Source organism: Callionymus lyra, chromosome 19 (genome assembly GCF_982586985.1).
Source record: "Callionymus lyra chromosome 19, fCalLyr1.hap1.1, whole genome shotgun sequence".
Taxonomy (NCBI): Eukaryota; Metazoa; Chordata; class Actinopteri; order Syngnathiformes; family Callionymidae; genus Callionymus; species Callionymus lyra.
Window position 1 is genome coordinate 4,475,264 of NC_141836.1, and position 25,344 is coordinate 4,500,607.

The following is a 25,344-nucleotide window of genomic DNA, read 5'->3' on the forward strand; positions in this document are numbered from 1 at the left end:
ATCTGTTTTTTTAAATCGTTATATCTTGGCTCGATACATAATACCTGTGACCCCGGCCTGACCCTGTGACCTTTGAAGTTATTTTTCAGACGTTTTCATCCATAATCAAGAAATCTAGAAACAAAGGTGATTCATTTTGTCGTAACTTTTAGGCTCTTATTTAATCTGAAAATTCAAGATACAAAACACAAACACAAATACGTCTTTTTTTATTTATACTTTCACAATTTTCGCTTTCAACGCTGCATCTTCGGTGCGAGTGGAGCCTCCTGCGCGCGGAGAAGATCTTCGAGGAAACAGGAAGAGGAGGGGCGGAAGTGCTGGATCGGCAGCAGCGTGACTCACAGAGAACAACAGATCTACACCTTTATCTGCTGAACACTGGAAACTTCACTGGAAAAATCTTCCTCTTCAGCGACACTTTTTCCTGTTTCTTTCTCTCCCTCGAGTCGTGTTGAGAAGGTGAGTCACGTGTTCCGCGTCTTTGTTTGGCGTCACGACGGTGAGATTCTCGAGTTCAGAGTCAACTTTGGCTTTAAATTCAACAAGTTTCAGCTCCAGAAGTCTCGTCTTCGTAGGAAGTGATTCACAGGAATATATCCAGCAGTGGTTTTACTGCGATTCTGGGATCAATGGAGTAAAAAGTTGACGGATTTTTAAAACTATACAATTCAAAGTATTTTCTTGTTTTTTAATTTAATAAAATTGTGAATAATAATGACAATGTGTTGCTATTTTTTAATATTATCATGCCTAAAATCTAAATGTATATTCTGAATTAATTTTTATTTAACTCTGAGTTTCTAAAAAGTGTCTCTTCTTTCTCCTCAGATCCGACATGTTGCCTTCAGTCTCTCCCAACACCAGCAGCCCAGCGCCTGATGGTAAATGATCTCCAGCTTCACCATCATTTCTTCTTCTTCACCGTCTCATGTCTGTATTTGCAGTTCTGCGCCTCGTTGAATATGTGACGGACGCAGCGGCCACGACGGTGAAAGCTGGTGAGAAAATCCGTAAAATGAATCACTTGTTTTCTCAGATGAAAGTTATTTATCATTTCCTCTTAAAGATGCAATCTGAGCTGCTGTGACCTCAGTTGTCCACCAGGTTGTCCACCAAACTCACTTGTCTCTCTCCCAGGGGTCACCACAGCAGCCCCGCCCAGTTCGGACTCGACCGTCGTCGCAGGTAAAAAACCCGAGACGGTTCTCGCGAGACCCTTGACCGACTTGAAGATGCTGACTTTGTGTTTTTTTTTTTTCCAGTGGTGGTCGTCCTGATCCTGGTGACGCTGGCGGCGCTCTGCTTCCTGCTCTACCGCTACCTGTGCCACAGCAAGGGGGCGTACCGGACCACGGGGGAGCAGGCGCCCGGAGAGGACCCCGAATTCCAGGCCGGGTCCCCGTCGGCCGAGGAGAAGAAGGAGTACTTCATTTAGAAGCCGAGGAAACTGAAGGAAAACGAAGATGCTGACGATGTTGAGCTCACGTATTTATTATCGCTGTTATTTGTCGCTCAACGGGTGTTTTGATACAAAGTATCTGAAGATGTTCATCGATATTTTTAACTCGGATGGATTGTATTTAAAACACTGATGATGAAGATACTAAAAGGTTTTTATTTTTTATACAACAAACTTTCTACCTTTTTAGTTTAAATAAGAAAAAAAGCCACTTATTTAGAAATACTTAGCCTAAAAAAAAGATATGTTCACAAAATATTTTGGCATTCAGAATTTTGATAAACGTTACAGAAAAAGTACAACACAAGGTAAATATTCTTTTAAAATATGATTCATTTGGGAAATATCTTGACTCCGAATGAAACACTACAGGATGATTTGACTGTATCTTCACAAACTAAATCATTTTCATGGCAGCTTCGATCTTCACTAGCGTCGCTTGTTACTTTTTTGGTTTCTTGAGGGTCAAAATCACTTTTGTTGTTCAACTCCATGTGACTGTTACTTTTGGTTATACAACTTTTTTTTATGATGCCATTGTTGTCATTGACAATTTGCTTTGAGTGTGGAGGCAAATAAAAAAGAAAATTGGATTTGAGTTTTCTTTTAATTTTTTTCAATATATATATTTTTTCATTTTATTTGTAATGTTTTAGACGCAACACAAGTGAGCCGCGATCGAGCCGCAACTTTAAAACACTTGCTTTTGTGAAGGTGTTACGGTAGTGAGAGAGAAGTCACACGTGGAAGGATCTACGACATTATCACTGATAGATTCTCAAAAATACTCTGGTATGGTGACATTAAAGTATCTTTTCTCTCAAAAGATTCCAGAGACACTTCTGTTCTAGATTTGAAGCGACACTTGTGTGATGAGACCAGGCTGTTTGTTGGCTGATAAATTTAAGTACTGACTTATGACGTTATTTTTGCTTAGAAAGTTGACTAAGATCTGACTTTACTTTCATATTCAGCAGGTTTTGAAGTATTAATAAACAAAGTTTAATGTATTTTTACTGTAGAAATATTGATTTGTTGTCAATTTAGTACAGTTTATTGATGGCACGGTTATTCAAGCACAAAATATTTTAATTATTATAAACAATAACTTAATAGTTGACAAAGATCTGACTTTACTTTCATGTTCAGCAGGGTTTGAAGTATAAGTGAACAAAGTTTCATGTATTTTTACTGTAGAAATATTGATTTATTGTCAATTTAGTACACTGTATTAATGTCACTGTTATTCAAGCACAATATATTTTAATTCCTATAAAAACGTCAATAGTTGACAAAGATCTGACTTTACTTTCATGTTCAGCAGGTTTTGAAGTATTAATAAACAAAGTTTAATGTATTTTTACTGTAGAAATATTGATTTGTTGTAAATTTAGTACAGTGTATAGATGTCACGGTTAATCAAGCAAAATATAATTTAATTATTAAAAAAAAAAACGTAATAGTTGACAAAGATGTTCAGCGGGGTTTGAAGTATAAGTGAACAACGTCTCATGTATTTTTACTTTAGAAATATTGATTTATTGTCAATTTAGTACAGTGTATTATTGTCATTGTTATTCAAGCACAATATATTTTAATTATTATTAAAAAAAACACGGTATCGCGGAGATTGCAGGATGATAAACAAACGAATTTATTAATTTTTAAAAGCTAAATTAAAAACCTAAAACAAAGGAACAGAATAAAGGCATTTTATCTACTTTTAATCAACACAACGAAAGTTCTTCTTCTGATGTCATCAAGAATGCGCCGGAAATGCTACCGACTCAGTCATGGCGGGATGGACAAAACTTCTCAACGGTTCATTGTTGCCTTGTTTTTTTATTTTTATACTTCTGTTTGGACTACTTAGGGCCGTGAGTCTGGATTCCAGTAAGTGAATCGTAATTTGTTGTTAACGTGAACAAAATCCATTAAAAAAAACGGCGACTTTTGGATGAAAATATAGATGCTAACCAAAGCTAGCCTGTGGTTGCTATATAAATCAACTCATACTGTCGCGGTTTAAAGTATTATTTCATATTATTTTCCATTAATTGATAACAATAAATATATTATTAATGTGCTGTCGATGATTAAAATGTGCTATTCGATTTTAAATAGTTTTTATGGCAAAGGCATCGTTACGACCTGTGATCTCCTCTTGTGCTACTTTGAGGTTTGTTTACATGTGAGTTTTAACATCAGATCTAAAGCTCAGTTCGTTTTCACCTGCAGTCAGTAAACTGGACGCGACGGAGCTCAAAGATGGACAGATCCAAACCAAGTCTGGGTCGAAACTCTTTTGCTACACAAACACAATCGACACGTCCTGGAGACACACCTGGACACGCATCCAGGTACAAACGCATTGTTGTCACACTATACATTATTTCACCATTTATTTTCATTTTGTTTATAAATCTAATCGTTTCTGTCGTGTTCTTCGGTTGACTTTGTTCTTCCTTCCTGCAGATCAAAGTTTGGAGCTCGGATGTGTTCCAGGTGAAGATGGTGAACAGCGAAGAGGACCTGGAGCGTTACAGCGTCTGGTCCTGGTTCCAGAACCTTCTGAGAGAAGGACATAACGAGACCAGCCTCAACATCAACCTGTTCACCAAGATGACCTGCTTCCAAGTAGAACCGGCCACGGCAAAGACATATGACGTCAAACCGCTTCGCAGTGAGTCCAGCACATGACGGCTGAGCTTCATCCCATGATCTCATGACTCAGAAGTTTGTTCCTGTCCACAGTGTTCGACATCTACCTGTTTCTGGTCTTCCTTTGTGGGGCACTGTTGTTCCTGTTTGCAGAGCCTCTCAGTCAGTAAGTCTGTTCACACCGACTCTCTTTTCTCACCTTAAACACCTGTATTTAATCCTCTTTTTCCTGCAGGAGTTCGCTCTTCTTCTTCTCCGCCGGGATGAGCCTCGGAATGGTCGCATCCCTCATTATCGTGGTCTTCGTTCTTTCTCGCTTCCTGCCCGCGGTCAGTTCTCTTCTGGTCACAAGTGTTTCTGTGAGCGTTGGTCACGTGACTGACTCTGTATTTTTTCCTTTAATAGAAAAATTTCTTCAGAGCACTGTTCACCGCCGTCTGCTCCTTCTCTGTCTACGCCACCCAGCTGGTCTTCAGGAACCTCAAAGAGATCATGCGGGACCACTGGAACCTGGTTCTAGGTGATGTGTTCTAATGTGTTCCATCTTAACTTTAAAAATGAAAGTTACATAAATAATATCATTTGATGTGACTATGCTCTGCCTGCACTAATACAACCTTAGATGAAAATCAGAGCCACAGAATATTAGATTAGATTAAATTAGATTGACTTTATTCAGCCCTCTGGAGATCTCCTTCGGGAAATTGGGTTTCCAGTTCACAGCAGACAATAGAAGGAACAGAATTTTCGAGAACAAAAGCGAGAACAAGAACAAGGTGCCAAAAAAAGAGCTAATGCAATATAAAGAGCATAAATCAAAGTGAATAAGTCGTGTTAATATATCATGTTACAGGCTATTAAAGTTTTTAAAAAGAGGTTTTAATTTTCAAAAATCCTAAAAAGTTGGTTCTATATTTCAAAACATTTGGTAAAATGCATTTTTTTATACATAATTTAGACGTTGAATAAATTCTTTCATGTCTTAACCTCTGGAAAGTTGTCTTTTTCAAAATAAACCTTGTGTTAAAATAAAAATCTGGATAAAACTGAGCCTAACTTTGTTATTCACATGTTTTTTTTTTTCTTCTTCAAAATGTAACAAAGTTGCTCTTAAAGACTGAATCTCAAAAAGTCTAGCATTGAACCTGCCTTTAGCTGTAGAAATCTGGATAAAGATGTAAGAAGATAATTTAAACCCTAAAGAATGGAAATTATTTATAATGATAATAATAAAAAATACATTTTGTTTTGCCTGTGACTTGCACTGCTTATAGACTTTGGCTTCTCGTGTGACCGAGTTCATGACCCCTGACCTAAAAGTCTTGACGTCTGTCGCCCCCTGCAGGTTACGTGGTGGTCGTCGGCTTCATCAGCTTCGTCATGTGCTACCGCTTCGGGCCCCTGACGGACCAGAAGAGCATCAACATCCTGTCCTGGACTCTGCAGCTGCTCGGCCTGGCGCTCGTCTTCATGGGTCACCAGATCGACCGCGTGGCGTTCGCCGTCATCGCGGCGGCGCTGTTGACCAAGAACCTGCAGTACCCGCTGTACGCAGCCATAGCAGTGTGGGGGTCAGTCAGGACGCCAGTCCCACAGCAGGTGGCGCTACAGCGACCGGTCCTCAACCCTGCCTTTGCCCCTTCCAGGAACATCCAGAGGAAGGTGTACTGGAAACAAGAGCCGCGCCGCCTGTTGACTATGGCTGAGTTCTACGAGCAGGGTGAGAAGGAGACACAGCGCGCCCTGGAGGAGCTGCGCAGCTACTGCGGCAGTCCGGACTTCGACAAGTGGAAGGCCGTGTCCCGGCTGCAGTCCCCCAAACGGTAAAACCCAGTGGAAGGGGTCGATACGTCCGCGACACTCACCGAGCGCCTTCGCCCGCAGGTTCGGAGACTTCGTCCAGGGAACGTCTCACCTGATGCCGCAGGAGGCGGCGGAGCACGCGCAGGAGTTCGGTCTGGGAAGCTCCTTCCTGGAGAACGACCTGTTCGACACGGACGACGAGCTCACGGAGGACGAGCCGGAGCTGAAGTAGCGTCAGCAGGTGGATTTTAAATCAATTTGAGCTACTGGACTTAAAAAGTGTTTTTAAGAAACTCAACTTCACCGGGACACAAGATCTTGATCATGATTTTTTGGTTTTTGCAGTGAAACGGCAGCGACTTGTTTTTCTCGATCATGAACGTGTTATTTATTCTCCTCCGAGAGGTTGCATTTTTGATTTACTGTTACTACAGCGCCCTCTGGTGTTCGTGTGGAGAATCTCGTGTGGCTGTCCTTTGAGTTGTGATTGTATCTGCTGATGATTTGACCTGATGGTCCTCACAGTGAGTCACAGAAACGGGTTTTTACTTTTAGATTCATACAAAATAAACGTTTTTTTAAGAGGTAAAGAAAATGTCAGGAAATGTGTTTCATCAGTATTTGACCTGCTCGCGTTAAAGTAGAAAAGTTTTTTACATCAACTTTTTCAGTAGGAATCACGTGTTTTTTGTTTGGATTACAACTTGTTTTTATTCACATGATCAGGTATAAAGTTCACCAAACTCACTTCAAATGATCGATCTCATCCAAGTAGAAGAATAAAATCTAAAAAGGCAAATTCATTTCCTACTTTTACGACGCATCCTTGACGAGGTTTACGTCAACTTTTGTGCATTTTTTGTTCTGTGTTGCTGAATCAAAAAGGATGTTTTTTTATGATGGTGAGCGCCATCTGCTGGACATAACTCCCACTTACACTTGCAGCAAATCTTGACGTCGAAGCTCTGGAGGCTTCAGCGGTACCATCTGATTAAACGACCATTAGAATCATTACCGTTATCAAGTAAAGTTGCTGCAGATCTCACTGTGGGCTTTTATTTTGACATCAGACCGGAAGAACTGAGAGAGGAGCTCGGACTTGTCGAATTTTGCCATGTTTGCACCTAAAATAACTTATTTTACGAACCACATTATGGTATTAGAACCCCCTGTGGTACTGTTGGAGATATTTTACCCATCATACAACAGGGCAAAAGGTTTCATAATCAAGTTACAAGTTCAACACTAAGCCTCAATGTTCTCGACATTGTTGGGATGTGAACAAAACAACTCATTCTTACAGTTGCACGATCACATTCCTTCTAATCATACAATTACTGAGGATTCAAGTGATAACAATGACAAGGATTCAAAGTTGCAATTTACCAGAGATGAAATACTTTAATCGTTATTAAATAAAGTTGCCTTTGAACATACATTTGTCAATTTTATTGCATGTGTTAATGTCGCTCGTTTTTTTTATCTCCATAGTTCTTCCGAACTATCGTCTAATCTATTTAAATCTGGATTTACAGTCACTCCAGCGCCCACTATGGTTCTCGTGAAGAAGGTAGTGTCGGTTTAAAGCGTCATTTTAAACTGATAGCGGGATTTGCATGATCCCGTGTAAATATGATTCAGTGTTTCCTGTCACTTCCTCAGCAGCAGAGGTCAGGGGTCGTCAGGGTTTCACTAAGATTCTTCCACTCAAATGAAATTATCAACAGCAACGATCGCTTTCTTCAAATATTTTATTCTCCAATTAGTTAACTATCAAGTCACATGACGGTAATGACCCAATAAAAACGGTCCCACAAACAACCTTTTCTAACTCGGCGCATGTTCAAACCCGCGGCTCGCTAACCACCAGCTAGCTCGCGGCAGCAAAGTCCTGCTTAGCTCGGCACAGAAGGGAGGGGAAGAAAAAAAAACCTGCAACAGTTTCTGGTGGTTCAGTCCAGTGTCGAGTCTTTGGTCCAGTGCTCTTCAGTACTTGTTGATCCCGAACACTCGCACGCCGTGAAACTGCGGCAGTTTTGGGAGGAGGACGCTCAGTAGAGAGCCGGTGTTGATGAAGAAGTGTGTGGCGTCGTATTTGGTGTAGAAACTCGCCAGAATGTACCTGAAGAAAAACACTTTAGACACGTGTTCTGAGGCATCAACATCTATTCAGAGACACTTACAGGATGATTGGAGAAATGGTGAGGAACTTCCGTGAGGCGGTGAACTGGACGCCGTAGTCCATCTGTTCCCAGTGCGTCAGGAGCCGGGCCTTGCCCTGGTCCGGCGTCTCGAAGGGAGTTCCTTTCACCGTGTGCAGGAACACGTACATGGCCTGCGGACACGCGACACGTCGACAAGGTTCTCTCTCGCGTTGACGTGGAGGCTCACCAGGTTGTGGATGACGTTGGTGAGGGTCCAGACCAGCGGCACCGTGAAGAAGGGGATGCTGAGCAGGACCACGTGGAGGGCCACGGTCAGGAGAAGGTACGTGAGCCAGATCCCCCGGCTGTTCATCACCCGCGTGTTGGGGTTGACCTCACTGTGAGCCACACCCACGTTCATCCTGGAACCCGCAGGAAGATCCGACCCCGAGAGAAACCTTGGTGTGCAAGGGCTGCAGGGACTCGACTGTGCAGCAGGGGGCGACACCTGCGAGGACAAGCGGGTGAGTCCTGCGTATCACAGCATCAGATCTTAAAGTGACTCAGATCATGAGCTTCAGCACTGGTTTAATGAATTGACAACTGTTAGCTTTAGATTTAAATTTTACTAGAACTAATAACTCACTCTGAATATTACTTTCACTCTGGACTCTTCATATATGTAACACTCTAGACTCTTCATATATGTAACACTAAGACTTTTTATATATGCAACACTCTGGACTCTTTATATATGTAACACTCTTGACTCTATACATGTAACACTCTGAATGCTTTACACATGCAACACTCTGGACCCTTTATTAATGCAACACTCTGGACTCTATATGTAAACACTCTGGAGTCTTTATAAATGTAACACTCTTGACTCTATACATGTAACATTCTGAACTCTTTATATATGTAACATTCTGGACTCTATACAACACTCTGGACTCTATATGTAACACTCTGAACGCTTTATACATGTAACACTCTGGACGCTATACAACACTCTGGACTCTATATGTAACACTCTGAACGCTTTATACATGTAACACTCTGGACGCTATACAACACTCTGGACTCTATATGTAAACACTCTGGAGTCTTTATATATGTAACACTGTATATACTGTATGCAACACTATGAACTCTATATTTAACTTTCAATCTGTGCAATACATACACTGGCAAGTATACACTCATTCACAGCTACACATTTTCTACATAGGATTTATATAATACATAAATATATACTTTTTCATTTGATGTATTTTGTCTTTTTTTCTTATGAGTTAATTTATATTTATATTACAAACGTTTTCTTCCAACAATTATTTATTTTTAAATTAGAATAACTTTCTTTAAGCCAACATTTCTTTCATTTCTGATTTAATTCCTCACTGCTCTGAGCCTTTTTCACATGTTTAAAGTTGAATTCATTTATTTGAAGTGTCCTAATGTTGGGTCACTGACTCCGCCCGTCTTAGTTCGTCAGTAACACCTGAACAAGCGCCTCGCTGCTGCATCTCTCGTCATCGCAGCTTAAAAAACTCACAATAAGTGACAAAAGTCATGAACTGAACTGATAATAAACGACTTCAAGTCTTCAGTGGTTCAGGAACTCGTCAGCGACAGAACATTTGGCCACGACTGAGCTCCAGTGAAGTTGAATGACGTCGCCTCAGGACTAGCTTCAGATGCTAACAGCAGCAACTTTTGTGCGACAAGTTCCTCAGACGCTGACAAGACGTCCCGCTGACCGGAAACACTCGCCATGACGCCGACAATAAATCCAACCAGAGAATAAAACGTTAAAACCGGGTAAGAAATCGGGTTTTTGCGAACTTTACCTTCTGGTGTTGCTGCGGCTAACTAGGAAGTTCCTTGTTGTCTCAGTAACCCCGCCCTCCTCTGCGAGGTCTGCGCAGGCAGCGGCGGCTGCGCATGCGCCGCTTGTGTAATTCCTGATATTGCGATATAAGAATATTTGATAAATAACTGAACATCCATCGATCCCTGCGGCGCTTAAACACCCTCTACTGAAGTTTATACGTGTCAATTAAATATTGAATGGTTAAATCGAGCATTTTCAAAACTTGAAACTTTTAATTTTCTTATTTCAATTGTAAGTAAGTAAGTAAGTAAGTCAGTATTTTTTATTTATATAGCGCTTTTCCAGACCAGGGTCACAAACCCCTAAACAATCAAAACAATACTCACTAAAATATATACTTAAAGGTCAAAATAAAAATGAGAACAAAACAGAAGTTCCAGAAAATCAAGGAAAAGCCTGAACAAATAAAACAATTAAAAAGTTTAGTATTACTTACTTACTTACAGTTTTTTAGTTTCTATTTTTTTCGATTATTTTGTTATTATTGCGGTTTTATAATTGATTTATTTTTATTATTGATTTGCTCATTTTAATGTCTTGCTTGTTGTAATATAATATATGTTAAATATTTGTTTGTGAACTGCTGTGTCACAATAATAAAGGTCTATCAATTCATTTCATTCGGATTTAGATATAATATAGATATATTGAAAGGTTACATTTTGTTTTTGTATCTAAAAATGTTTCACTTTTTCTGCACCGATTTGTGAGATTTTTTCAACATTATTAATAATTATATTTAATTGTTCAGTCGAATTATATAACAAAAACGAAAAAAATTCAACTTTTAAATTGAGAAATTATTAAATTAACAAATTATAATTTAATGCTTACAATATTTATTACATTAAAAAATGTAATATTCTGATAAACTTTGATCTTTTCTGACAACTAACCATAAACCAAAAGTGACCCATCGATGTCCAGAACGTTGAACTCGACAACAATAAACAAAGGAATCAAAATGAAGTTAAAAAGAATTCCCGCGACACATTCCTGCCGTGGACGAGGAAACAAAAAGCTGCTTTGAGGATGATGAGGAAGCGACGAGGATGAAGAGGAAGTGGTGATTTTTGTGAAACATTCTGCCGACACCGTAGGACTCCACGACTTCCTGATGCCCTCGCTTTAAAGAGGAAGACTGGAGGAAACGTTGGATCAGGAAGTGATGACGACGATGCTGTCACTCACGGATCATGAGTCATTCACCGAAGCCAAGCAATCTTTACAAGAACACGCTGGATTGATTTCCTCGTCCATCGCCATAACAACACTTAAAGTCGTGAGACATGCTTCTGGATCTGAACTTTATTACCAGTCAATAATTTAAATAAATATCCCAATAAATAGCAATAAATAGATTATAAATAGAATAAATAGTATTCAATGGATTAACATTTCTGGGTTGAGCCGTCGGCGTGACCCGCCGGGTCGCCCACGGCGAAGACTCTGGCCGTGAGGATGGAGAAGGAGAAGAGCCGGTCCAGAGTGTAGCGGCATATGTAGACCTCCTCCCAGTCCTCCACCGTCTCACCCGGGGCCTTCAGGAGCTGAGGCATCTGCAGGAGAAAACCAAGACTTGGTCAGACTTTGCAGGGACCGGTTCCGGAACACGTGTCTCTTGGCGCTCCTCGCTAGACTCACCTTGGACTTGGAACATTCGCCGATGTCTTCGTGGAGTCGTCGCACGAGCGGCTCCAGTTTCTCCACGAACTTCGAGCAGCTGTGGAACCGTGAGACCCCGTCCAGGGCCGACCAGTATTCGGCCAGAACCTTCTGGATCTTATGGACACAAGGCTGCGGGAAAACATTAACTTTTTAGGTTTTTACTCTGGAAAACGACTGACTCCAAATGTCAAGTCTGAGGCCACGGTTCTCAAGTATCTTGCTCAGGATTGTTTATCCAACCACACGATAATATAATAGATAGTCTTACCTCAGATTTTTGTTTGAGGGTCTTGGGGTCACACAGATCTTTGTCATCAATCCACACCAGTGATTTCTCCATTTCTGCATAGTCTTTGGATCCATTTCTTGCCTTAGTATTAAAAAACAAAATACGTTTTTCTTACAAAACTTGATGCCATTTCATTTTATTTTTTGTTTTTGTTTAGTTTATCCACACATCTATCTGTGTTTCTCACTTTAATTTAAATTAAATGCCATATATTGTGAGCAAACCTTAGCAAAAATAAGTGTAGTTAGTTAATTTGTAATTTAATTTGTACACAAAGTATTGGTACAAGTATAGTAAGTATACCAATTATATACTTGCATAGTGTATATAAAAGTTTACTTATAATAGGACATTTCTTAAGTTTACAGCAGTATACTTATCTCTACCAATACCACCAGTCGAGTCTATAGTTTAGTTTACAAAAATATACTTAAAGTACACTGAAGCCTGGATCACCACAAAAAAAAAAAAAAGAAAAAGTAGTATACTCTCATTGAAGTACATTTCATACATCATGCTTCAGTGTAAGTATTTTGAAGTAAAATATTTTAAATTTAAATTAAAGTACACGACTTACATCAGTGTAAAATAAGTCTACTTTTAGTTACTTGAATATACTTGTTTTTTCTCGAGGAACTCTTGCAAACCAATAGTATCACTGGTTGAGACGGATAAGAAAGTCAAAGTTGTAAATATAAAAATGTTCTGTACCTGCACAGATGCGGTTCTGGCGGCGCGGTTGAGCTCCAGGGCGCTGGATCGAACCGCGGCGCAGGGGTCGTGGACGCCGGCGGGTGCGCCGCGGGAGGCGGCGAGCAGCAGCGCGAGCACCGCGGCGAGGAGGAGGAGAGAAGCTCTGGAAGTCATGTTGACAGAGAAGTGCGTGGATGAAGCTGCCGGTCCTGGCGCGCGTATTTAAGGCAGGTGTGAGTCACGGTCGGGGTTTCCTGGCCGGGCACCCCTCAGGTGAGGTTCACCTGTTCCTGCTTCAGTCCATTGACGAGAGATTTCCAACCGCTTTCACTAAAGCCTGTCAAGGAAGTTCTGATGACCTTCTTCTCACAAAGGGGACAGAATTTCCATAGTCCATAACCTGCCCACCCACTCCTGCAGCAGGAAAACCCGGAGGTATGAGCTCTTCTGCTTTTCTTGTCACTGCGTTTCTGTCGAGTCGCTTTTTTTCTTTTCTTCTCACGACTCTGTTACAAGAAACGTTCCTTCAACTGTCTTTTTGCATCACGACAATGAAAGCAAACAGATGGTATTCAGCTAGTCAAGTGTTTTTTTTCTAAACAATTTTTTCTGGACCCAATAAGGGGGGGGGGGCTCCCCTGATCCACCTGAAGCCACTTTACTTTCGACATCGAACATCTATAGATATTTAGAAATGTATCGATTCATTCATTGATGTCATTTATGTCTAATATGAATAATCTAATATATACATATTACCAGTGATGACAGGTCACAAATCTACTAGTGCTTCTATTCCAGAAAAATGTTGAATTAAAATACCAGAGGTGCACTTTAGTTCATTCTATTTTTCATTTTGAAACGAAATATTTGGAATATGTAAACGAAAAGCGGGTCGTTTTTCATTAAAATACAGCAATAAAATTGGATTTTGCCATGATTTCCAATTGGGGATTTTTTAACTCGCAGAAAAACTTGAATAATCCCATATATATGTTAATCCGAAATTAAAAACTATTCACTAACTAACTATTCAAGTTCGCATGCGCACTAGCCAACAGGTGAGCCGTTTTATTCTCATGGTAAATCCTTAAAGACTAAAATACAAATGTACGTCTCAGGATCATGTAGTATTTATACTCGCTGTCGGTTGTAAACCTGCTGCAGCTCGTCGTGAACAACTTTACAAGAACAGAGATTACCTTCATGTGATTTAACTTCATTTCTAGGATGTTACATATGTGTGTGTAGAACGTTAATGTTATTTTGTTAGTCAGTATTTAGTCTGAAAATGAAGTTGTGAACCGAGTTATTTCTAGCAATCTAGAAATAATTATATATCATTTTCATAGACAACGTTGATTTATTTAAACAATAAAGCCATAGAATTCACTGATTTACGTGATTTACCGAAAGTTAAAATTAAATGTGTGTTATTTCTTATTTAAGTCTTATTTAGACACAAGACGGTACAAAAGTTTGATATGAAGAAGGTGATATGAAGAGTTGCAACGTTATTTCCATCGTAATAAACAAGATGTTAAATTCTTTTAAGTATGACGTCACAGGAGTCGCCAGCCATGAACACGTCACTGAACCTTAACTTCCTGTTGCACGAATCAATCCACGCAGACTGAGACAATTGAAGGGTAGAACTTCGAAGTGTATTGGTTTTTTTTTAAAAGATGGCATTAAGATGAATTTTCAATGTTTCTTTAAAGAAAGAAAATCGAAAAAATGTTTCGATATTAGTTTTTTGATTTGCGTTTCGAAGTTAAAAATGGAATTCATCTGAAAACTTGTTGTAGATAGATATAATATACATAAAACTTTATATAACTTGATAACTTGATAACAACTCCTGTTGTGTTATCAGTTTTGTCTTGATCTTTAAAATATATACTTTATTGAATATTGTTTTGATTGTTTAAGCCCCTGGTCTGGAAAAGCGCTCTACAAATAAAAATGAATTACTTACTTTATGTATTTATTTTGAAAGCTAAGACATTTCTAGCAAAGGAAAAACAACCAGGACAAAACAAAAACATTCCCGTTTTTCGTTTTCTTTTCATTTTCATTTTCTCCGTGTTGTCGCAGTTCAACAACAGGACAGCAGGTGGCGCTGTGACATCACGCTCAGTAGATACATTTATCGCTACATTTTTAAAGAGGTTGAATTTATCTTGCTTTATTATGGCGGGAAGTTTGGGACATTTTTAAAATGTTGGTTTTATTGATGGGTTGAGGATCAAGAAGGCAGTTTAATCAATGAGGGAATCGATGAAGATGATCTTTGTTATCGGTTATGAAAAGAGAAATTTGACCTTTTATTATAATTCAACAGAGACCTCTGGGGGAATAAAACAGTTAAAAAATAATATTCGATTGACAAACGTTTCTTCCTCACACATTAAATGCTTGTAAATGTTATTTCTTCATTAACTGAATTCATGCTCAAGATACTCAGAGTAGTTTATTGATCAACTTGTTTGAAGCGAAAAAAGTTTTCCAGTTTTTTCCAGTTATATATAAGAAAAATACACAAATATATTCAAGACAATATATGTATAGAAGATCACCCCCCCCTCCACAGGAAGAAAAAGAAATACAATAATTTAAAAAAAAATTCTATAAAGATAAAGAGGGGTATATGAGAGGGGGGTTGGAAAGACTTAAGAGAAAGATTGACAAGACAGAGATTAAAGGAGAGAGAGAAAGAAGGGGGGGAGAGAGGAGGAGAGAGGAGGATTTGGGGAATAGAGGCAGATATGGTAATATAGAGTAATAAGGGTGAGAAAGAGAGGTAAAAGGGGGAAAGAGAAAGAAGGCATATGGAGAAAGAAGTGGGGGAGAGAAAGAAGAGGAAGAGAAAAAGAAGAGGGAGATATAGAGAAAGAAGATGGAGAGAGAAAGAAGAGGATGAGAAAAGGAAGAGGATGAGAAAAAGAAGAGGATGAGAAAAAGAAGAGGATGAGAAAAAGAAGAGGAAGAGAAAAAGAAGAGGGAGATATAGAGAAAGAAGATGGAGAGAGAAAGAAGAGGATGAGAAAAGGAAGAGGATGAGAAAAGGAAGAGGATGAGAAAAAGAAGAGGATGAGAAAAAGAAGAGGATGAGAAAAAGAAGAGGAAGAGAAAAAGAAGAGGGAGATATAGAGAAAGAAGATGGAGAGAGAAAGAAGAGGAAGAGAGAAAGAAGATGGAGGGAGAAAGAAGAGGAAGAGAAAAAGAAGAGGGAGATATAGAGAAAGAAGGGGAGAGAGAAAGAAGGGGAGAAAGAGAAAGAAGGGGGAAAGAGAGAGAAAGAAGGGGGAGAGAGAGAAGAGGAGAGAGAGAGAAGAGGGGAGAGAAAGAAGAGGGAGAGAGAAAGAAGGGGGAGAGATAGAGAAAGAAGGGGGGGAGAGAGAGAAGGGGGAGAGATAGAGAAAGAAGGGGAGAGAGAAAGAAGGGGGAGAAAGAGAAAGAAGGGGGAGAAAGAGAAAGAAGGGGGAGAGAGAGAAAGAAGGGGGAGAGATAGAGAAAGAAGGGGGAGAGAGGGAGAAGGGGGAGAGATAGAGAAAGAAAGGGGAGGGAGAAAGAAGAGGAGAGAGAAAGAAGGGGGAGAGAGAAAGAAGGGGGAGAGAGAAAGAAGAGGGAGAGAGAAAGAAGGGGGAGAGAGAAAGAAGAGGGAGAGAGAGAAGGGGGAGAGAGAGAAGAGGAGCGAGAAAGAAGAGGGAGAGAGAAAGAAGGGGGAGAGATAGAGAAAGAAGGGGGAGAGAGAAGAGGAGAGAGAAAGAAGAGGGAGAGAGAAAGAAGGGGGAGAGATAGAGAAGGGGGAGAGATAGAGAAAGAAGGGGGAGAGAGAGAGACGAGGAGAGAGAAAGAAGGGGGAGAGATAGAGAAAGAAGGGGGAGGGAGAGATTTGGGACGAAAAGAGAGAGAAATAGACGTGGTGGAGATCGAGTCAGAGGTTTGGGGTGAGAGAGCGACACAAGAGAGAGGGAGACACAGAAGAGAGAGGGAGACACAGAAGAGAGAGAGAGAGAAGGAGGAGAAGGAGAAGAAACTTCAGAAGCCCCTCAGACGGCATCACGAGCTGCTCCTGAAGCTTCTGCGGAGATCAATTCCCGCAACTGAGGAACAGACATGATCGCGACGACTCAACAGAACATGACGGCGGAGCTGGTGAGTGGATCCTTCGACGAACATGAACCCATGTTTAAATCCCCTCTCTCTCTCTCTCTCTCTCTTTATTTCTCTCTTCCTCTCTCTCTCTCTCCTTCTCTCTCTCTCCTTCTCTCTCTCTCTTCACACTTCCACGTCTTCCGCAGCTCTGCGGCTCTTGCGGCTCCAGTCCTCATAGCGGACTTTCTGCTCAATTATCGCGATTGACGCTCGATTCATCAGGCCTGTGCGTGTGCGTGTGCGTGTGTGTGTGTCGACCGAACGACGGAGTGTGTGAAGGTAGAAGTGACGTGTGTGTGTGTGAAGGTAGAAGTGACGTGTGTGTGTGTGAAGGTAGAAGTGACGTGTGTGTGTGTGAAGGTAGAAGTGACATGTGTGTGTGTGTGTGTGTGTGTGTGTGTGTGTGTGTGGGTTCATACCTCAGGTGTTGATCATAGTAACCATGAATGAAGGAGCTCCAGGTGTGTGTTGCTGAAGACGAGCCTCTTTATTCTCCATGAGATTGAATGTAAATCCTCCTCAGATCTGGATTCCTTAAGGACTCTCACGCATTTATTTGACAATAACTCGGATTTTTCCTGGTAAATTATATATTTTAAATTAAATCTGTCTTCCTCACTGTACATTTAAAATGTTTAATGTCATTTGTTGTATATAAATCTACCTCTCAGGTGTGTTTACAACATGTCATTATAACAGAACATGTCAATAACACGGTGACAACAGAGATTCAAAAGTTGCTCTTCAGTGCTGATCTGGAAGGTGATGCTGATGATGATGAGAGCATACGTGGTCATAAATGGTGGTCGCGGTGAAGCGTGAACGCTCACACCAGCATCATTAACCTTCATCATTCTGCTGGAATGGAATCTTGCGAAGCTACTGATTTATTTCTCGCCCACGAGACATATCGCTCGATCCTTCACGTCCTTTGATCTGCTGCTGGATGTGAAGGGGGTCGAGGGGGCAGCGTCTGGATGAAGAGGTCCAGACCACCCTCTGGAGAACATCAGGTGTCTCCTGGTCAGCTTAGGAGATGTCATCGCTTGTGTGTGTGTTTGGGTCTGACCCAGGACATCCTCCCACTTGAACAGCCTGACCAGAGAGGCGTCCAGGAAGTAGGAAGAAAAAAAACCTCCAAAAAGTTCTAATACTACTTATTTTTCATTGAATATTTTACTGGAATCGAGTTATTCAGTTCAGTTTTGTTACAGCTTTAATTTCTGTGACTATTTTGTGAATGTAAGTCGTATAAATCAAGCTCTTAAATCGGATCGACACAGAACCAGAACACGAGCAGTTTAAGTCCAAACAAACGTATATTTACCTAAAACGATTTATTTTGTGGTTTGTTAGGTTGTCTTTTTTATCTGTTTAACAGGAAAATACTCTACCATTACCACCATATTATTAGTACCATTTGTCGATAGAACAATTATATAGTAAAAATACAACCAAATTTAAAATAATTATGTTATTAACAAGAAAATCTAAGACGAAACGTTGTTACAACATGTTATGATAAACAGAACCAAATATTACATAGTTTCAGGAGAGAGAAAGAGGGAGAGAGGAAGAAGGGGAGAGAAAAAGAAGAGGGAGAGAAAAAAAAGGGGAGAGAGAGAAAGAAGGGGAGGGAAAAAGAAGGGGGAGAGGGAAAGAAGAGGGAGAGAAAAAAAGGGGGGAGAGAGAAAGAAGGGGAGAGAAAAAGAAGGGCGAGAGAGAAAGAAGAGGGAGAGATAAAGAAGAGGGAGAGAAAAAAAAGGGGGGAGAGAGAAAGAAGGGGAGAGAAAAAGAAGGGGGAGAGAGAAAGAAGAGGGAGAGAGAAAGAAGGGGAGAGAAAAAGAAGGGCGAGAGAGAAAAGAGGGAGAGATAGAGAAAGAAGAGGGAGAGAGAAAGAGGGGGAGAGAGAAAGAAGAGGGGGAGAGAAAGAAGGTGGAGAGAGAAAGAAGGGGGAGAGAGATTATGGGCATAGAGGCAGAAATGGGGAGAGGTCATGAGGTCATGCAAAAAAAACGAACATAAAATAAACAATAACAATTGTGGTTTGAAGCTTTATCTGTGGTGATGCCATGTTGCATGTCGCCACGGCAACCGTCGAAAAAGGTAACAAATCCTGTAGATTAAATACATTGTAAATGAGAGGCATGGCAGGGGTATGCGCTCTCTGAGTGCTTCTCTTTTATAGTGTAAATTCGTTGAAGTCGTGCTGCTCTGTTCAAACATTCATGAGCGTGATTTGCTGATCGTACGTTTCTGCTCTGGACTTCAATACCACCTGTCGATACATCTTTAGAGCTGATAACAGCTCAACTGCCGGATCCACGCTCGCGACGGTCATCCCTCGTCTCTGCGAGTCCAGATCCCGTTCTCAGGACCAGGGTTTGTGTCCCCAAATCCTGCACTTCTGCACTTACACTCACTATTTCAAGCGTGTCCCGATGAGCAGGAACACCTAGTGTGCACTCAATTTGTGCACTCAAATGGTCAGAAAGTGTGGATCGATAGACACTTTCCACCCTTAACCTACACCATCATAGTGACGTAGATGACGCTAAATTGAAGCTACGAGCAGATACCGGCGTAAATGTCTCAAGAAAATACTAATTTCACCACATAAACAACACAACAACAGTAACAACACAATGCAACACAACTTAATAACTTGTTTCAATTGGAGAAAAAGTGTCGGCGCTAGAGTTCCAACAGCCGGTTGCGATCACCGTTAAAAAGTAGTAGAAGAAGTAAGAAGAAGCTGTCGAGTCAAGTGTGTAGCAGCAGAGTTTGATTTGAGACGGTACTACATGTCGAAGTAAGTGTACTGTCTTACAGTAGGAAGCAGGAGCCGAAGAGTCTTTGAGCTCAAGAGTCTTCGGCTCCAGGCTGTTACCTCCGTTTGATACTTGATTGTTATGTCATGAGCTCTAGAGAAGTTCCTTCAAAGTCTGGAGTCTCTAAACCCACAAGTGCTCTTCAGCGTCGAGAGCCGTCGATGGGAGTTTGGCTTCTAGTCAGGAGGTTCCTCTGGAGGTGTGACGGGATTCCCCGCCGGAAGCAGACTCTCATCGGAGCCAGGAGACGCCGGAGAGATGTCCAGAAATATGGGGAAGACGTGATGAAGGCTCAGTGAATTTAAAGACCAGCAGCAGCCAAATTCTTCTGAACTTTCACCTGCAGATCATATTTTACAGCTGAACGTCCGCGACAGAATCTTAATCCGTGTCTGTGGGAGATACTTCTGCCATGTAGTACAACACAAATACACTTCAGTAAATGTACATTACTATCACAAACACCAATGTTCTTACTCAGGGACAGTGTTTGCATCACTAGCTTTTGTGTTTTTTGCTACGATGGCCATTTTTTAAAAAGCAAAAATACTTAATAAATACAATATACCAAGTAGTTGTGAGTTTCAACGACAGAAAAAACTCTACACATATTTCAAATCTTGAGGTACATTTTTCTGCTTTGATAAATACTTGGCAAAACTGCAAATGAGCTACAAGTGGGTAAAATGATGTTGTTTTTTTAATTACATTTTTTATTTAGGACTAAAATATGTAAAGTGCACTAAAGAACATACATATTATTTACATTTATTAGCAAAACTCTTGAATTGAAACCTATATTTACTGAAACTTGGCACCAAAAGGAAAAAGCCAGTCTTGATACTACCGAAGTATGTCGGTACCACAGAACCGTAGCCCGACCCACTACAGCTGCTCTCGGGGGTTCTTGGACCCAGGCTCCGGTCAGGTTTTTCATCCAGTCCACTGGAATAACACTTAAATGTTTTCACCTCAGATCTTGTTCGTGAGCCCCTGAGAACACCATCAAACCCCGACGTCTGTTTCCCTCACAACTCAAATTCAATCTAAAAAATGCCGACCTTTCATTATTTTTGTTTTGGGGCGACGCTCGATCCTCGTCGCAGGTTTTTATTTAAACCATCTTTTTTTTTTGTTAACTCTCAGCTCCGCACACAAAAATCATTTCAATCGCATCGACCGGCTTTTGCACTGCAGCATCCTGCCGCCGCTCACGATTCATAAATTAGCCTCGGGAGAGAGACCACCCCCCCCCCACACACACACACACACTCTCTGCAAGTGACCATAAATCAAGAAGGGTCTTCGGATCAACACCTCTTTGAACCCCTTGATGCTCATGAAGGGAGGAGACATCGACGGACGCATCACGACAATAAGCACCGAAGTATAAAACCGAGTCCAAGGGTTTCGTTAACGATCCGTCATAATTGGTCGCACGGGGTCTTCGCTCCGTCCATCACCAGAGGCTCCTTCTTTAAATAATGAGCATTGTCGAGGTAATGAGAAGATGATGTTAGACCCCCGTCCCGGGTTGTCACACAGGTCCATTTTGTTGGTGCTTTGGCCTCGGGGTGTCGGCGGGAACAAGGAGCCATGAAGGCTTTAGTGGAATGAAAGCAGGACGAGAACACGCTCCTTTAACTCGTCAGGCTTCCAGACTCCCGAGTGCAAAGAGCTTCCTGAATAAAAAAAAAAATGTTCTGGTCCAAGTCAACACAATGGAAATGTTACACACATACACACACACAACACCATTCACTGAAAAGTCAAAGATGGAAGAACATAAATGTTGAAAAAGGCCTAACGGTCCAATTTCTCGCTTGACCTTTTGCGGGAGAAAAATCAATGAGTTGTTGAGACGTGTGTCTGAAGGGGTTCTTTGATCGAGGTAACCCTCTCATGACCGCGGTTCTACGCTTGCGGTTATTCAAGAGTTTTTTCATTGTGTCACGACAGTTTATAGAACGTGGTTCAAGACCAAAAGCGACATGTTGACCTATTTAGATGTCAGCATTTAAGACGAGGAACAGATCGTACAGAAACTTCTAATAATAGTAAAACTGGTCATTAAGATACGTTGGTACAGAACGAAAATACAATATCGCACTCGTACTTTCAGTTAACTTGTTAAACTTACATTTTCTTTGGTCTAAGACCTCGGCCCAGTTTGACCCATATTCCCTAAGAAGCTCTTAAGTGCTACGATCTTCTCTGGAGCGCTCTTAAGAACGCTGTTGAAGAAGGATGTTTCCCAGAGTCGCTCTCGGCTTAAGGAGATATTCCACTAAGAAGGAAATGTAAGATCGAGTTGACCCACTCTTAACAGCCTTCTTAGCGAACACATCTTATAATGGAGTCGCCAAAGTCCACTAAGAGCTTCTTATAAAGTGTCTTTGTTTTGATCGTAATATTCTCCCAAGAACGCAGGCATCTCAGCACTCTTCTTAAGATCCTTCTTATGATCCTTCTTAAGATCCTTCTTACGTCCTCAAGAATGACGGCCAGATGTCGGACCCTTTGTATTGTTGACATGCCTGGTTTTAAATGTTAAAAAATGATATATGATCACATATTTATCAACTATATAACATAGTAAAAATCTCTTCATAGACAAATTTGATCAAACTCAGATGATTAATATGATCAATGTAACATTTTTACTATAACAAACCTTTCATAACTCAGTTTCTTTCGGACCAGGAGTTCTAAAACTGAACAATGTACGCCTGGACAACTGAAATAAAACCCCTCAGACTCACTCAGTCTCTCTCTGATCATAAACAGTTTGAATGAGTTCTTGTAAATCTCTCTGGTCTCAGTCTGGGAGTCGAACTGCTGGTGTGAGGCTTATATGAGCAAAACAACAGTTTTCCTAAATTTCTTTTGTCGATAAAGGATAAACCTTGGAGGAGCTACAGTTGTTTGAAACGTGTCAGGTCCTGCATCGACCTCAGGATTCTCAAGAAAACGGTTGATGGGATCATAAAACAGTCGGTCCAGGTCTGGTTGAAGACACCAGCACGAAGGACGTGTGTCGCTGGAGTCTTGGCTCGGGGGCTCAGAGGCAGCTGGTGTCATCGGGGGTCCAGGATGGAGTCGATCTGTTCGCGGCTACACTTTAGACGCAGCCAACAGCAGCGAAGATTTATGTGTTTGTTCCTTTCTGGCTCGTGTGTTTATCTCACCACGAACATCATGATCGTGTAATATCTGGAGGAAACATCTCATTGTATACAACATATATACATATATACATATATACATATATACATATATACAGATCATACGAGGAGAGGTCGGTATTGTCAAGAATCTGGTGATACAATACGTATCACGAAACAATATATTGTGACATACTTAGATACTGTAGTACAAGGATATATGTGTAGTATTGTCCAGTACTTGACTCTGGTGTTGTGATACTGTAGTAACAAGTATATATGTGTAGTATTGTCCAGTACTTGACTCTGGTGTTGTGATAGTGTAGTAACAAGTATATATGTGTAGTATTGTCCAGTACTTGACTCTGGTGTTGTGATAGTGTAGTAACAAGTATATATGTGTAGTATTGTCCAGTACTTGACTCTGGTGCTGTGGTAGTGTAGTAACAAGTATATATGTGTAGTATTGTCCAGTACTTGACTCTGGTGTTGTGATAGTGTAGTAACAAGTATATATGTGTAGTATTGTCCAGTACTTGACTCTGGTGTTGTGATAGTGTAGTAACAAGGATATATGTGTAGTATTGTCCAGTACTTCACTCTGGTGTTGTGATAGTGTAGTAACAAGTATATATGTGTAGTATTGTCCAGTACTTGACTCTGGTCTAGTATTTACAGACCACATGACTCTTGACAAAGTCGTAACTGCTTTCATTTGTTTTCAAACCAAAATATGTCCAAACATCAGCTTTAAAAGCTGCTGGAGTCACTGTATCCTCTCGTCCTTAGTCCATTGGTTCTTAAACTGTGGAGGCAACAAAAAATGAACAAAAAGCATCAATATTTGTTAATTGTAATTGTTTTTCTTTTGTTTGATTCACAAGTTGTTGAAATATAATCCTAATGTATAAAAACTAATATAATTTAAAAATAGCAATTAATATAAATCAATACGTAAACGTAGTTCTGTTGAAATAATATTGTGGTACTTGAGTGTTTGGATGTTTTCTTACACAACTGTTCTGGTCCTGATGCTGTGATTGAACAACTGCTGCCATCTAGTGGCCGGACCTTTATTTGTAACAAGAAAATGAACAAACACCTTCAATATTTGGTAATTAAAATAGTTTATTTTCATTTAATTCACACGCTGTTGAAATATAAACCATAAAATGAATGACAGTATGAAGGAAAAAATATTGTAGTATTTAAGTGTTTGGATGTTTTCTTACACAACTGTTCTGGTTCTGATGCTGTGGTTCTGGTTCCTCTCAGGACCTGGGCAGCACCGATGGACCGCCCAGGAACTGGAAGGGCATCGGGATCGCCATGATGGTGATCCTGGGCGTCATGTCTCTGGTCATCCTGTCCGTCGTGATGCTCACGCCCGGTAAGAAACAAACGCACACGCGTGTGTAAACGTGTGTTTGTAAACATGTGTTTGTAAACGTGTGTTTGTAAACGTGTGTTTGTAAACATGTGTTTGTAAACATGTGTTTGTAAACGTGTTTTTGTAAACATGTGTTTGTAAACGTGTTTTTGTAAACATGTGTTTGTAAACGTGTGTTTGTAAACGTCTGTTTGTAAACGTGTGTTTGTAAAAATGTGTTTGTAAACGTGTGTTTGTATACGTGTGTTTGTAAACGTGTGTTTGTAAACGTGTGTTTGTAAACATGTGTTTGTAAACGTGTGTTTGTATACGTGTGTTTGTAAACGTGTGTTTGTAAAAATGTGTTTGTAAACGTGTGTTTGTATACGTGTGTTTGTAAACGTGTGTTTGTAAACGTGTGTTTGTAAACATGTGTTTGTAAACGTGTGTTTGTATACGTGTGTTTGTAAACGTGTGTTTGTAAACATGTGTTTGTAAACGTGTGTTTGTAAACGTGTGTTTGTAAACGTGTGTTTGTAAACATGTGTTTGTAAACGTGTGTTTGTAAACATGTGTTTGTAAACGTGTGTTTGTAAACGTGTGTTTGTAAAAGTGTGTTTGTAAACATGTGTTTGTAAACGTGTGTTTGTAAACGTGTGTTTGTAAACGTGTGTTTGTAAAAGTGTGTTTGTAAACATGTGTTTGTAAAAGTGTGTTTGTAAACATGTGTTTGTAAACGTGTGTTTGTAAAAGTGTGTTTGTAAACATGTGTTTGTCAACGTCTGTTTGTAAACGTGTGTTTGTAAACGTGTATTTTCTAACGTGTGTTTGTAAACATGTGTTTGTAAACGTGTGTTTGTATACGTGTGTTTGTAAACGTGTGTTTGTAAACGTGTGTTTGTAAACGCGTGTTTGTATACGTGTGTTTGTAAACGTGTGTTTGTAAACGTGTGTTTGTAAACGTGTGTTTGTGAACGTGTGTTTGTAAACATGTGTTTGTAAACGTGTGTTTGTATACGTGTGTTTGTAAACGTGTGTTTGTAAACGTGTGTTTGTAAACGCGTGTTTGTATACGTGTGTTTGTAAACGTGTGTTTGTAAACGTGTGTTTGTAAACGTGTGTTTGTAAACGTGTGTTTGTAAACGTGTGTTTGTATACGTGTGTTTGTAAACGTGTGTTTGTAAACGTGTGTTTGTAAA

At 40.3% G+C, this 25,344-nt stretch overlaps 4 protein-coding genes across 4 annotated transcripts in view; 3 read left to right on the forward strand and 1 right to left on the reverse strand.

The window, feature by feature from the left end:
- Positions 1-318: 318 nt before the first annotated feature.
- LOC148059057 (uncharacterized) lies at positions 319-2,055 on the forward strand. The gene is made up of 5 exons (XM_087781604.1): positions 319-462; positions 832-884; positions 948-1,001; positions 1,141-1,188; positions 1,266-2,055. The coding sequence occupies exons 2-5, from the start codon at positions 839-841 to the stop codon at positions 1,436-1,438; spliced, it is 321 nt and encodes a 106-aa protein (XP_087637730.1). The 5' UTR covers positions 319-462; positions 832-838; the 3' UTR covers positions 1,439-2,055.
- Positions 2,056-3,255: 1,200 nt separating this feature from the next.
- Positions 3,256-6,521, forward strand: LOC148059058 (nuclear envelope integral membrane protein 1-like). The gene is made up of 9 exons (XM_087781837.1): positions 3,256-3,355; positions 3,701-3,822; positions 3,938-4,145; positions 4,217-4,289; positions 4,359-4,452; positions 4,529-4,643; positions 5,469-5,694; positions 5,770-5,946; positions 6,008-6,521. The coding sequence occupies exons 1-9, from the start codon at positions 3,256-3,258 to the stop codon at positions 6,156-6,158; spliced, it is 1,266 nt and encodes a 421-aa protein (XP_087637963.1). The 3' UTR covers positions 6,159-6,521.
- A 1,138-nt stretch (positions 6,522-7,659) lies between these two features.
- On the reverse strand, positions 7,660-10,006 carry ormdl2 (ORMDL sphingolipid biosynthesis regulator 2). The gene is made up of 4 exons (XM_087781838.1): positions 9,927-10,006; positions 8,318-8,578; positions 8,110-8,261; positions 7,660-8,048 (listed from the first exon to the last, which is right to left on the reverse strand). The coding sequence occupies exons 2-4, from the start codon at positions 8,489-8,491 to the stop codon at positions 7,913-7,915; spliced, it is 462 nt and encodes a 153-aa protein (XP_087637964.1). The 5' UTR covers positions 8,492-8,578; positions 9,927-10,006; the 3' UTR covers positions 7,660-7,912.
- Positions 10,007-16,638: 6,632 nt separating this feature from the next.
- The window catches only part of LOC148059060 (inactive dipeptidyl peptidase 10), a 29,843-nt gene continuing 21,137 nt past the window's right edge, over positions 16,639-25,344 (forward strand). Inside the window, exons 1-2 of the mRNA XM_087781843.1 lie at positions 16,639-16,781; positions 24,052-24,166. Coding sequence (XP_087637969.1) covers positions 16,743-16,781; positions 24,052-24,166 — 154 coding nt within the window. The 5' untranslated portion in view covers positions 16,639-16,742. The remainder of the gene's footprint in view (positions 16,782-24,051; positions 24,167-25,344) is intronic.

Excerpts from the sequence above, each read along its gene's own strand:
- LOC148059057 (XM_087781604.1), top strand. The coding sequence starts at position 839 with ATGTTGCCTTCAGTCTCTCCCAACACCAGCAGCCCAGCGCCTGATG. Across the intron at positions 1,002-1,140 it reads GGCCACGACGGTGAAAGCTG|GGGTCACCACAGCAGCCCCG; the intron begins GTGAGAAAATCC and ends TCTCTCTCCCAG. Across the intron at positions 1,189-1,265 it reads GGACTCGACCGTCGTCGCAG|TGGTGGTCGTCCTGATCCTG; the intron begins GTAAAAAACCCG and ends TTTTTTTTCCAG.
- ormdl2 (XM_087781838.1), bottom strand. The coding sequence starts at position 8,491 with ATGAACGTGGGTGTGGCTCACAGTGAGGTCAACCCCAACACGCGGGTG. Across the intron at positions 8,262-8,317 it reads CCAACGTCATCCACAACCTG|GCCATGTACGTGTTCCTGCA; the intron begins GTGAGCCTCCAC and ends GCGTGTCCGCAG. Across the intron at positions 8,049-8,109 it reads ACCATTTCTCCAATCATCCT|GTACATTCTGGCGAGTTTCT; the intron begins GTAAGTGTCTCT and ends GTTTTTCTTCAG.
- LOC148059058 (XM_087781837.1), top strand. The coding sequence starts at position 3,256 with ATGGCGGGATGGACAAAACTTCTCAACGGTTCATTGTTGCCTTGTTTT. Across the intron at positions 4,146-4,216 it reads TGACGTCAAACCGCTTCGCA|TGTTCGACATCTACCTGTTT; the intron begins GTGAGTCCAGCA and ends TCCTGTCCACAG. Across the intron at positions 4,644-5,468 it reads CCACTGGAACCTGGTTCTAG|GTTACGTGGTGGTCGTCGGC; the intron begins GTGATGTGTTCT and ends CGCCCCCTGCAG.